Below are 13057 nucleotides of genomic sequence, written 5' to 3' on the forward strand. Positions count from 1 at the left end.
GTGGGTTAGGACGCTGAGCTTGTCGATCAGAAGGTTGGCAGTTTGGCGGGTCGAATCCCGAGTGCCACGTAACAGAGTGAGTGCCTGTTACGCGTCCCAGCTTCTGCCAACCTAGCAGTTCGAAAGCACGTAAAAAATGTAAGTAGGAAAATAGGGACCACTACGGTGGGAAGGTAACAGCGTTCCGTGCGCCTTTGGCGTCTAGTCATGCCAGCCACGGAGACGTCCTCGGACAAGCGCTGGCTCTTCGGCTTTGAAACGGAGATGAGCACCGGCCCCTAGAGTCGGAAACGACTAGCACGCATGTGCGGGGGAACCTTTACCTTTATACTCATCCAAAGCGAGAAAATTGTGCAAAGGAAAAAAACCAACAACCCCTCTTTCATCAGTATTTGGTAATTAAAAGTGCATTTCTTTGCTGTTTCCTCAGGAGCAAGTCCCACGATTAGTGAGGCCTTTTGCCAAACAAGCATATATAGTGTAATTGCCTATGGCTATGATATTATTTTAGGGAGCATTCTTTTTGGGATAAGGCATATTAAACTCAACTGAACTTTCTTCTAAGTATATTACATAAAAGTGCTCTGGTTATCTCGATAGAACAGGGGCACGTTTTCATACACACAGCTGAGTCTAGAAAATGACCTACAGAACGATAAGCAGCAATTCAATTTCAACAAAATTTATTTGATTATAATAATCAATTCATCCCAGAAGATCTCAAGATCTTTTAATTGCTTCAAATGTAGAATCATACTCCGTTTAATATAAATAAGTTTAAAAAATAAAGGGTACATATGCTTTCCGATATTTTGGATAGTGCTTAAATTTGTTTAAGTAATATTCGTGGCACAAAACAGCACTTAGTGCCTGATTAAAAAAGACATATGTCACCACTAGCCACCAAGTTAAATTATAAAATCCAAAAGTGACAGCCTTTGATGTATATATGAGAAATTCTGCAAAATAATGAGGACAGGATACCATTTCAAACCAGTCACCAAAAGGAATGCTATGGTCCAAACTGAAGACCTTTCCTAAAATAAAATAAAAAATAGCTGAATTTAGAAAGGTGAGCAGAACTAGTAGTGTAATTAGATAGTGACGTGGGGGGCGGGGGGAGGAAGCAGTCAGGCTGCAACTTTAATAAATCCATTGCCTCTATTTGGCCCTTTTCTCAACCACACCTTTTTTCCGTTTAGTGACTGTAATCTGGTCCAGCGACTTTGTCATTCAGCAAAATAGTTGCTAAGTGAATATGTGTCTGAGAGAGCAACGGAGGGATCCTGTGAAGATCCTCAATTGTTGCTCCATCATTCAGTTAAAGTTCTCTGTACAGTGTCATGTGCCTGACCTGATTTCCCCCCCCTTTTTTTAGTTGCTGCCTGAACCTGACCAGACCTTAATCAGTTTCACATCGAAGGCTTTTGCTGTCGTTTGCGGGAAATTCGGTCATAAATGCACATACCGAAATGTCAATATTTTGTTTGATTCTGACTTTATTCCTGTTCATAAATTGTTTATAAATACCGCCGTATTTGGGAATTGTTACTAACCATGGTGGTTGCTAATCAACAAGTGAATGTATTTGCTTTCCAAGACAAAACTACGTGCTTATTTTTGATCAGTTGGAAGGATCACCTTCACTCTGATCAGATCTGTTCATTATTATTTTTTTTTTCAGCAACAAGTTTTCTCTACTCCTTGGTTAATGTGAGTGACAGGACATCCAGCTAGGCCAAAGAACCTGTTTTCCTGGATTATACAATTGTGTCTCTGGATACATCCAAAATATGTTCCTGTCTCACATGTTACAGGCTGTGTTTATATAACTACATTTAAAAATTTTTCCCAAGTAGATATTTTAGCTTAATCTTGCCATCATCTGGCTTCAAATTGTGCTCAACATCAATAGTGATCATCCCAGGTAGCATAGCCAATGAATGAAATTTGCTGTAACCCTTTAGCTACAACCCAAACTCCCTAGGCCAGGGGTCTTCAAACTCGGCCCTTTTATGACTTGTGGACTTCAGCTCCCAGAATTCCTCAGCCTGGCACGCTGGCTGAGGAATTCTGGGAGTTGAAGTCCACAAGTCACAAAGGGGGCGAGTTTGAAGACCCCTGCCCTAGGCCTTTGTTGCTAATACTGGATCTTGTCCAAGTGGCCTTTGACATAGAGCAAAACCAGGATGCTAGTGAAAGAAATCCCTCAATTCAAAACACGTGTTTCTACCATTTGCCTCCCAACAACACTCTTCTTTCAGCCTCAGTCTAAGTCTCCACCTTGAGGGGAAATGCTAAGAAGGGCCACAAGGCAGCAGAGTTTGGAGTGATTGGGTTCAACAATCCTCAATCGCACAAAAGTTTGGTTCCTTACATTGAACCCCTGCTCTTTGCATACAAGATCAGAATATTCATGTATTAGGGATGTGCAGCATTTTGGAACCCAAGCCAAGAAAGATGGTTTGGATGGAATAAATAAGTGTACCATACTTGGAGCCTTCTTAGGAGAAGCTGTGTCTTCTGGGCTCATATGGAACCTACTCAGGCACAGGGAGATACTGTTTTGAGTTAAAAGAAATACCAACAGAGTTCAAGAAGGTGCTATGGGTTCATGATTGTTGGCGTGTTATTAACTCAAGCTCAACTTTTCCTGGGATTGTTTGTTACCATACAATCTCAGAATAATAACCAATGTTTTAAGGAGATATCCACTCACTCTGAAGGACCTTTTTGACTTGGCATTTTTTTTAAATCCCATTTATATCCCGCCCTTCTCCGAAGACTCAGGGCGGCTTACAATCTAAGAAGCACAAATCAATGTGCTTAGCAATAGCCTTCATTCTATGTATATGCCTGCTTATTAGGGCTTTCGCCCCCCCCAGCGGCATTATTACAAAGTCAGCTTATTGCCCCCAACAATCTGGGTCCTCATTTTACCTACCTCGGAAGGATGGAAGGCTGAGTCAACCTTGAGCCTGGTGGGACTCGAACCTGCACTAATTGCAGGCAGCTGGTGTTACTTAAGGAGGCATTAGCCCACTGCTCCACCAAGGCTCTTCATTTGAAGCACTAATATCCCTAATCTGGATTTAAAGACCTAAGTTGTTTGTTCTGAATGCTTTCTACCTAAATATCACCAATGTTCTTTGAACAATAAATAAAGGGTTGCAATAAGAGCAAGGCTAATATATTTGACCAGGGGAAAATTGAAAAATGTTGTCTGTAATAGCAATTCTTTTACCTGATTTATCTTTTCGAAGGTTAGCAAGAATAACATGGCATCTGTGTTGATGAACAGAAGCCCAACAGAACATCACAAGTCCCAGAACATGGTACCAGCAGACTATCAGTGAGTGATCTTTGCCTAAATGGAGAGAAACAGAATGTATTTATTCATTTAAAATATTTTGAACATCTGCTTTATTAAATTAGATTTCAATGTGGTCTATAGTAAACTGATATTACTGTTATTTATTCTACACCACCCTGAATTTTAACACATGTGAAGCAAAATATCATCCATGAATTTTTAAAATGCTATTCAGAAACACTATATAACAACAAAAAATGTATATAAAGCCGGAAGTCAGAAGACAGCAACAGACAATAAATGCTGAGATTGCAAAGAAGCTGAAGAAACAGTGGATCACCTGATTAACTGCAGCAAGAAAATTGCGCAGATTGACTACCCACAATGGCATGACAAAGTGCAACAATGGTGCACTGGAAGATCTGCAAGAAACCATTTGCCTGCAAGCCAGGAACAGGTGGAAAATAGACAAAGGAGAAGAAATGGAAGAAATGCTCTGGGATTTTAGAATTCAAACAGGCATCTGCCACATAACAGGCCAGACTTAACAACTGTCAATAAGAAAGACAAAATTCAAGTCTGAATAGTGGACTTTGCAGACCATGGAGACATCAGAAGAGAAGAGAAAGAGCTGGTGAAAATGACAACATAAAAAGACGTGCAAATAGAAGTGGAACGACTGTGGAAAAAGAAAGCAAAGATGGTACCAATAATAAGACATGCCTTGGGTGCAATCCCAAAACATGCAAATGGACTGTAATACTTTTCCTGACACAATAATTTTCTGCTTCAAGGGAACTTTGATCTGTTTTCTATGGAAGGGCATGAGACACGTACGCCGTATTTCAAGCTGTGCCTGATTCCACCGAATGATTTGGAAGCGAATGACCATAGTTCTATGGTAGCAAATCTGATCTTGCATTCAGTAGCCCTAGATATGGCTTTGGGCATTTCTGCATCTGGAAAAACTTGCAGAACTAGCTATCAGTGGAACAATTTCAAACGAGAGAAACCAATAGCAGCGTCTGTCAACGCTGCTAACATTGGATGTTTTTGCATTGACAACAGATGGAGATGCAACCATTTTCTTCTTTTGCTTTTAGAGTCAGATGATGCTAGGGGGAGGAATGTGCATGAGAGTTTAGCTAGACATAACAATGCTGAACCTAGGGCTTCCGGTTTGCCAAGTCAGCCGTTATGGACGTCTGGAGGACGGCTCTCATCTTCCACGTCCAGATTCGCATCGCTGGGGGGGGATGTCCTAAAAGGACCAAAGTATCGCCCTGGAGGGGTGACCAGACAGAAGGGGCTTTTGCAGAAATGTGGGGGAGCCGCAACCCCCCCCGTTAGTGCCTGCATTCCCTTTGTACCAGCGGACGAAAGACTGGCCATAGGAATATGGCCAGTTACTAGGCTGTAGACAGCCGAAGACAAACTTACCATCAGGCAACTTTAAAGCAGCGTGGAAGAGACGGGGGTAAGATTCCTCTCTTATACATTAATCTTCTTCTTTTCACCTAAATAAGCTGCTAAGTACTTTCCCCCCTGTGGAGAGGGAGGGGGAAATTCAACCCTCCCTTCAAGTAAGCGGGGAGCAAGCCCAGGAGTGTTTTTTTAAAAAAAAGTTGAAGAAATGGACTAAAAGAAAAGAATTTCCAAAGTACTTGGGGGACACCCAGTGGCTAAACTTGAAATTGCAATATGACTTTCTCTTTAAAAAAAACCAAGAAAATATTTAAGAAAAACAAGATAAAGAGTAACCTTGAACACCAGATGTGAAACTTCAATATGGAAGAGTTTCAAAAACAAATCCATGCTATGTGGGAAATATCTTACCAAACTTATCAGTTCCTTTCTACAGCTGGCGATGAAATAAGAGCTTTTGGAAAAGAATTAGAAAGCATCTCGATGAATCAAACTCAAACTGTGACTGCAACTAGTATTTTATTGGGACAGAACTTAACAGAAGAGATTGAACGGTCAAATACATTGGCAGAAGAATTAAATATTCAACAGGTTTTTGAAGATTGTAAAGGAGAACAGATGGAAAAAGATTTATTTAGACCAGGACAATTATGTCAAGAGGTGAAGATGATGAGAAGATTTGGTGGTGTTGGCAGACTCTTCGGTCCTTAAGAGTGGAGACTGGAGGGCCACTTCAATATGATATGGCAACACAAGAATGCTTTGATGACCCTGAGGCAAAGAAGCGAAAAATGACATGGCAAAGGAAGAAAGCAAGAATAAGATTAAAGAAATATGAACATTTTTAAGAGGCCTGAAATAGATAATACCAAAATAGACAGGATTGTATTGGGATTATGAGAGATTGTTTTGATAAGTAGACAAAAATACTAACTTAAAAAAATAAAAATAAAATGAAAATAAAATACAGATGTATGAATACTAACATTGAAATATTAAGTTCTTTAAATGATATGGGTTAAGATGTATATATGCTAAAATGATAGAATGTAACTAATATACTTGGATGTAGAGACATGAGAGGATGTATTAAATGTTGAAATGAAGAAATTTTGGTTATTTTTTAATATGTGGAAACTATAAATGAGAAACAAGAATATTATATTGTCCTCCTCTTCTTTCTCCTCCTTGCAATTGGTATTTTAATGACTACTATTGCTGAAAGCCTATGCAGAGCAATTTTCTCAACTCATGATCAGCACCTGGTTATAGTTAAATAAGAGTAATGACAATCATTACCAGTCTCCAATTTATTGTGACCAGTATTTCCTCTCTTTTTTCCTTAAATACATATTATCTCTTATCTAAATTAACATGCTTCTTATTGTTATCCATCAGTTATTTAGTAGTTTTCTTACATTTGTCAATACTTTTGTATACGTTATATTTTAACATTCCATCTTTAAAACATCTAACACCTTATATATTTTTCCAGCTTTAGTTTTGCATTGATATTAAAGTTAAATGTTTGAAGTTTCTCATTTTTATATTTCTGGGTGACCTCCCTTCCCTTTACACAATTCTCTCCAATACCTGGTTTAAATAAGTACACTTCTTATCTACCTGATTTCCATATCAATAAGTTAGTAGTACAATATAATATTCTTATTTTCATTATGATTTCCACATATTGAAAATTAGCCAAAATTTCTTCCACTTTAACATTTAGTGCATCCTTATATCCAAGTATATTAATTAGATTTGTAATAATATGTATTTGTATGAAATGGAACTATTGTAACCCAGACACCATGTTGCTTTTCAAAGATACTATTGTAACATTGAAAAATCATTAAAAACATTAAAAAAAGAGTAATGACAATCAATAACAATAGCACTTAGATTTATATACTGCTTCACAGTGCTTTACAGCTCTTGCTAAGCGGCTTACAGAGTCAGCATTGAGGTAGTCCTCAATTTACGACCAGAATGGAGCCCAAAATTTCTGTTGCTAAGTGAGACATTTGCTAAGTTGAATTTTGCCCCAGTTTACGTCTTTCCTTGCCACAGCTTTTAAGTGAGTCCCTCCAATTGTTAAGTTAGTAGCCCGGTTGTGAAGTGAATGCGGCTTCCCCACTGACTTTGCTTGTCAGAAGTTTGCAAAAGGGGGATCACATGATCTCAGGATACCTGGAATCGTCATCAGTATGAATCAGTTGCCAAGCATCTGAATTTTGATCATGTGACCATGGGGAGCTGCAATTGTCATAAAAGTGAAAAATGGTCATATAAGTCCTTTTCCAGTGCCGTTTTAACTTTGAATGGTCATTAAATGAACTGTTGCAAGTCGAGGACCACCTGTATTGCCTCCAACAATCGGGGCCCTCATTTTACCAAACTCGAAAGGATGGAAGGCTGAGTCAACCTTAAGCTGGTAAGGATCAAACTGCTGGCACTCAGCAGAATTAACCTGCAATACTGCATTGTAACCACTGCTCCACCAGGACTCAAAACTTACTCAAAGTAAGTTCAGAAATGAACTTACTTCATTTCTGGCTACCTAACAATTTTAGGCTAACCCCTCTTTTTACTCCTCCCCCTGGCTCTGCCAGTCCTCCTCCTACAGTGTATTGCAAGAGTGCAAAAGAAGATGCTTACCTTTTCTACTCTTTGCTGGCACTTGACACAACACTGTGAACCCCACCAATACATAGTAAAAAAGGCCAAAGCAGTAGTGTACAAAATGAATGACACCTCCAGAATAGATGCTAATGTGGAGACATTCCTTTAGCCGTCTACAGCTATTTACCCAGACCAAAAAACAGACCAGGAAGGCTGACAGGAATTCGGCACCTAGAAATCCAACAAAGACAGTGTGTATAAACAACCGCTTCCTTGTCTTAGTTGTGTCAAATTCAGCCCAAACGAATCACAAGATAGGCAAGAAATCCTCAGAGATATTACCCATGTTAACATATAGAGTTCTGTTGGTGGGGAAAAAAAAATATGGGACCAGCCTCTACATTTTTTTCCACCTCAGATAAAAGACGTCAAGCTCCAAATGACTTTGGATGTCAAAATGCAGGTAGCCCTCGTCTTACAACTGTTTGTTTAGTGACTGTTCAAACTTACATCACTGAAAAAGTGGCGGATGACCGTTTTTCACACTTAACAACCATTACAGCATCCCCAACTGGCTCATATTTGCGACGGTTGCAATGTCCTGGGATCATGTGATCCCCTTTTGCGACCTTCTGACAAGCTAGATCAATGGGGAAGGCATGTTCATTTAACAGCTGCGTTACTACGTTACAAGTACAGTGATATTCACTTAACAACTGTGGCAAGAAAAGTTGCAAACTGGGGCAAAATTCATTTAACAAATGTTTCACTTAGCAACAAAAATTTGGGGCTTGGTTGTACTTATATGACAGACATCGATTAAAAAAACAAACAAATACCAGACCGGAAGAAGCCACTCACATGTTACGCATTAAAACAGGCTCACATAGCATCTTGGCTATCTGCCTGGAGAAAAAAAACAGGTCCTTGAGGTCTTTCTGAATGCCAGCAGAGTCAGGGCCATCTGAATCCAGAGGACGGGTGCTGTAGTACAGACATAGTGAAAAGAAGGTCCTGGCTCCTGTCAGTCGACATGGATGAATTGATAGGACCCAGATCATGCCAATCTTGCTGACCCCCTTGGAGAGACAATGGTGATTTGTCCAATTGTGTTAGAGAAGCAGAGCTGGCTTCACACTCTCCAAGCTCTGTGCTCTGAAGGCTTTTATGGGTGACCACCAGCATCTTGAATTCCACCTGGAGGGCCCACAGGTAAGCAGTGCACCTTATTTCCTAGCCGTGTTAATGGGAGCATATTGACACGGTCCCCTTTACGGATTACTGCCTTGTCGTGGCGAAGGGGCTTGCGTAATTCAACGAAGCTATGAGCTATGCCGTGCAGGGCCACCCAAGACGGACAGGTCATAGCAGAGAGTTCTGACAAAACGTGATCCACTGGAGAAGGAAATGGCAACCCACTCGAGTTATCTTTGCCATGAAAACCCTTTGGAGAGTACCAAAAGGCAAAAAGATATGACGCTGGAAGATGAGCCCCTCAGGTTGGAAGGCGTCCAATACGCTACTGGGGAAGAGCAGAGGGCTAGTACTAGTAGCGCCAGAAAGAAGCGACTGGGCCAAAGCCGAAAGGACGCTCAGCTGTGAATGTGTCTGGTGGTGAAAGGAAAGTCCGATGCTGTAAAGATTTATTCTCCATAGGAACCTGGAATGTAAGATCCATGAATCAAGGAAAGCTGGACGTGGTCAAACAAGAGATGACAAGACTGATTTTTTTGTGAGCTTAAATGGACTCCAGAAGATGGTAGAAGACAGGAAGGCCTGGAGGAATGTTGTCCATGGGGTCTCGATGGATCGGACACCACTTCGCAATTAACAACAATTGAGAAGTTCCCATAGCTTCTGGCATTTGTCAAAACCTCTCCTGGCTTTTTCAAACAGGAGTCAAGAGATTAGGAAGCTTCTCCGGTTTAGATATCTCAATTCTTTTCAGCAGAGCTGTGGGGAAGGCATCTGCTCAATACAGGTAGTCCTCGACTTATGGCCATAACTGAGCCCCCAAATTTCTGTTGCTAAGTGAGTCAGACATTTGTCAAGAGAATTTTGCCCCATTTTACGACCTTTCTTGACACTGTTGTTAAGTGAATCACTGCAGTTGTTAAGCTAGTAGCACGGTTGTTTTCAGTGAACCTGGCTTCCCCATTACTTTTGCTTGTCATAAATATGCAACCGTCATAAATATGAATCAGTTGCCGAGTGTCTGAATTGTGATCCTGTGACCATGGGGATGCTGTAACACAGGGGTCTTCAAACTTGGCAACTGTAAGACTTGTGGACTTCAATTCCCAGAATTCCTCAGCCCTGGCTGAGGAATTCTGGGAGTTGAAGTCCACAAGTCTTAAAGTTGCCAAGTTTGAAGACCTCTGCTGTAAGGGTCATAAGTGTGAAAAATGGTCATAAGTCACTGTTTTCAGTGCTGTTGTAACTTCAAATGGTCATTAAATGAACTGTTGAGCGCTACCTGTATCCAATATATTAAAATACACTAAAATGTGCCTTTCAACCTCCAGTATTATTTTGAGTATAACTATTATTACTATCATACCTCTTTTCTACTCTTTACTTCAGTTTTCTGGATCTCTCCATATCCTGTAGCCCTATTCTTTTTCCCCTGCCCAACCCCAACTGAAGGTGGGGTACATATATTTGAAAAATCTGTAGTGAAAATTATTGTGCTTGTCCACCGATTTTATGCACAAAATAAATAATTTCAGCTTTAGTGGAGAAGCTATTCTGCAAAGTCCACAATATATTGGGACCCCCCCTCCACCAAATAATAGACATAGATCTGAAAGAATTCATACCATTTTCTAAGTGGTGGACACTCCTGTCTGCCTTTGCCTCATCAAGAATGTCGAGCAAATCCTGAATCCAAAAGGGAAACGGCCGAGAGAAGAGCACACATTGCATAAACAGCAGTAGCAAGAAGCCATTCCAGGTCACGGACACAATATAAAAATGGTAGAACCACCTGTAGAAGGAAACAGGGACAGTTTAGGACAGGGCTTTTCAACCAGTGGTACGCGTACCACCTGTGGTACATGGGCACCCGGCAGGTGGTACGCGACCATCCTAGAAAAGTGGTAGCGGGGGAGGGGAGTGAGCTGAACCGGTGGCAGCACCGCACAAGCCTGAGCGAGAGACGGCTGGAGCTGCAGGGCTGTGAGGGCTCAGTGGAAGCACCAGGATCAGTGCCAGGCTCCAGCTGGAGCTCGGCACTGATCCTGGCACTTCTGAGCTCAGAAGAAGCGCCGATCAGCTGGAATGTTGCAGCATCTCCAGGGTCCTGTGCTTGACATTCAGTTGCTTGCCAACTGATTCATATTTATGACGGTCACAGTGTCCCAGGGTCATGTGAGGTGACCAAAACCTGCTGCAACCACCCAGCAGAGAGAGGGGGAATAAACCCCCGCTGCCAATCCTCAACAGAAATGCTCACAACAATGAAAATCTTGGACAGGAGGAAGAGCGCTGCCGGGCGGGCAGGCAGGTGTCTTGCTCAGCTGTGGCTTGGGGGCCACTTTTTTCACTGCCATTGTAACTTCGAACAATCACTAAGCGAACTGTTGTAAGTCGAGGACTACCTGTACTTCACCACTTTTTTCTTTCTTTTTGGGGGGGTCATCAGGTTTTTGACACCTTGCTAGGCGACTGGTGGTACTCGGATGTTGCCATATCCTAAAAGTGGTACAATGGGTGAAAAAGTTGAAAAGCCCTAGTTTAGGATTAGTCTGCACACTGCATTGAACTACCGTGTTGTTGGTTTGCTTTTAGAGTTAGTAATTAAGCAAATGTACCAGTTCCCAACCTAACTCTTGTGTTGGAGGGGCCAACATTTTTTGTTCCAGGAGAGGGAGAACTTAACCCGAGCAAGGGTTAGTAAACCCTAGAAAATCAGACGCGAGTGGGCAGACGGGAAAACCATTCTGCTCACGCTTGGATGCATTTCAGAATGCGGATTTATACCAATCCCAGCATGGAACAGGACCCGTAGCGGTGGCCCGGAAGATGATTAGGGGGCTGGAGGCTAAAACATATAGGGAACGGTTGCTGGAATTGGGTATGTGTAGTTTAATGAAGAGAAGGACAAGGAGGGACATGATAGCAGTGCTCCAGTATCTCAGGAGCTGCCCCAAAGAAGAGGGAGTCAAGCTATTCTCCAAAGCACCTGAAAGCAGGACAAGAAGCAACAGATGGAAACTAGTCAAGGAGAGAAGCAACCTAGAACTAAGGAGAAACTTCCTGACAGTTAGAACAATTAACCAGTGGAACAACCTGCCTCCAGAGGTGGTGAATGCTCCAACACTGGAGGTTTTTAAGAAGAGACTGCACAGCCATTTGCCTGAAATGGTATAAGGTTTCCTGCCTGAGCAGGGGGTTGGACTAGATGACCTCCAAGGTCCCTTCCAACTTTATTATTATTATTATTATTATTATTATTATTATTATTATTATTATTATTATTATTATTATTATTATTATTATTATTATTATTATTATTTCTGCTTCATCCAGTTTTGGTCACCACATTACAAAAAAGATGTTGAGACTTTGGGGGGAAAAATGCAGAGAAGAGCAACTAAGATGATTAAAGGGCTAAGAGACGAAGACATATGAAGAACGGTTGCAGGAACTGGTATGGCTGGTCCAGAGAAAAGAAGGACCAGAGGTGACGTGATAGCAGTATTCCAATATGTGCGGGGCTGCCAGAAAGAAGAAAGGATCAACTGATTCTCCAAAGCACCTGAAGGCAAGACAAGAAACAACGGATGGAAACTAATGAAGGAAGAGAAGCAACCTAGGACACGGGGTAGGCAACCTTGGCTCTTTAATGATGCGTGGACTTCAACTCCCAGAATTCCTGAGCCAGCCATGCTAGCTCAGGAATTCTGGGAGTTGAAGTCCACGTGTCATAAAAGAGCCAAGGTTGCCTACCCCCCCCCCCGACCTAGGACTGAGAAGAAACTTCCTAACAGTGAGGACAATTAACCAGTGGAACAACCTGCCTTCAGACCTTGCGAATGCTCCAACATTGGAATTTTTGAAGAAGAGACTGGACTTGTCTGAAACGGTACAGGGTCTCCTGCTTGAGCAGGAGGGGGTTGGACTAGATGACCTCCAAAGGTCCCTCCCAGCTCTATTCTGATTGCACTCCGCTCCTAAGTAACTGCCGACCTGTTTGGGTTTACCTCTTGGGAACATCAAAGGTCTGCAGAAGGGCAGGACGCTGCCCACGGGCTGCCTTGGTCTTCCCGTAACGGATCAGGTCTTGAAAGATCCCGACGAGGTTCAGCGAGAGAGCCCCGCGGGAGGCTTTCAGCGGCGGAGCTCGCAGAGCCAGCAGCGCGGCGAAGAAACAAGCGGCCAACGCCAGCCACACCGCAGCCAGCATTTCCCCCTACTGCGCAGACGCAGAACTCGCCGTTTATTTTGCCCCCCTCCCTTCCCCGCTCAATTACCGTATGCCAGAGCAATCTGAGGAAGCAGTCGCGGGGGGCGGGGCGGGGAGCAGGGAGTCCATTCCGCCAGCCAATGGAAGGACAGGGGTGGAGCTGCGGGGGCCCTATCAGAACCGGAAGACAAGGACCGTCCTACCCACCTGAGAGTAAGACCGCCTCTAAACTCGACCGCTCTGTGCCGGCGTGAACTCGGTGGTGCGGCTTTTGGACCAAGTGCCCAATT

The 13057-nt window shown here is 42.5% G+C and overlaps 1 protein-coding gene across 2 annotated transcripts; it reads right to left on the reverse strand.

The window, feature by feature from the left end:
• Positions 1-687: 687 nt before the first annotated feature.
• SRD5A3 (steroid 5 alpha-reductase 3) lies at positions 688-12800 on the reverse strand. 2 transcript variants are annotated; one of them, XM_081333251.1, is made up of 5 exons: positions 12565-12800; positions 10180-10346; positions 7397-7591; positions 3245-3367; positions 688-1037 (listed from the first exon to the last, which is right to left on the reverse strand). In XM_081333251.1, the coding sequence occupies exons 1-5, from the start codon at positions 12765-12767 to the stop codon at positions 778-780; spliced, it is 948 nt and encodes a 315-aa protein (XP_081189377.1). In that variant the 5' UTR covers positions 12768-12800; the 3' UTR covers positions 688-777. The 2 variants fall into 2 exon arrangements, with proteins under 2 accessions (XP_081189377.1, XP_081189378.1); XM_081333252.1 differs by lacking the exon at positions 7397-7591.
• Positions 12801-13057: the final 257 nt, after the last annotated feature.

The sequence above is a fragment of the Vipera berus genome (assembly GCF_964194415.1).
Source record: "Vipera berus genome assembly, chromosome: 7".
Lineage (NCBI taxonomy): Eukaryota > Metazoa > Chordata > Lepidosauria > Squamata > Viperidae > Vipera > Vipera berus.

What these genes read in the sequence shown, in the direction of transcription:
- SRD5A3 (XM_081333251.1), bottom strand. Translation starts at nt 12,767, where the DNA reads ATGCTGGCTGCGGTGTGGCTGGCGTTGGCCGCTTGTTTCTTCGCCGCG. An exon ending in ACCTTTGATGTTCCCAAGAG is followed by an intron (nt 10,347 to 12,564) that starts GTAAACCCAAAC and finishes TTCCTTCTACAG; the next exon opens with GTGGTTCTACCATTTTTATA. An exon ending in CCTTCGAAAAGATAAATCAG is followed by an intron (nt 1,038 to 3,244) that starts GTAAAAGAATTG and finishes ATTTTATTTTAG; the next exon opens with GAAAGGTCTTCAGTTTGGAC.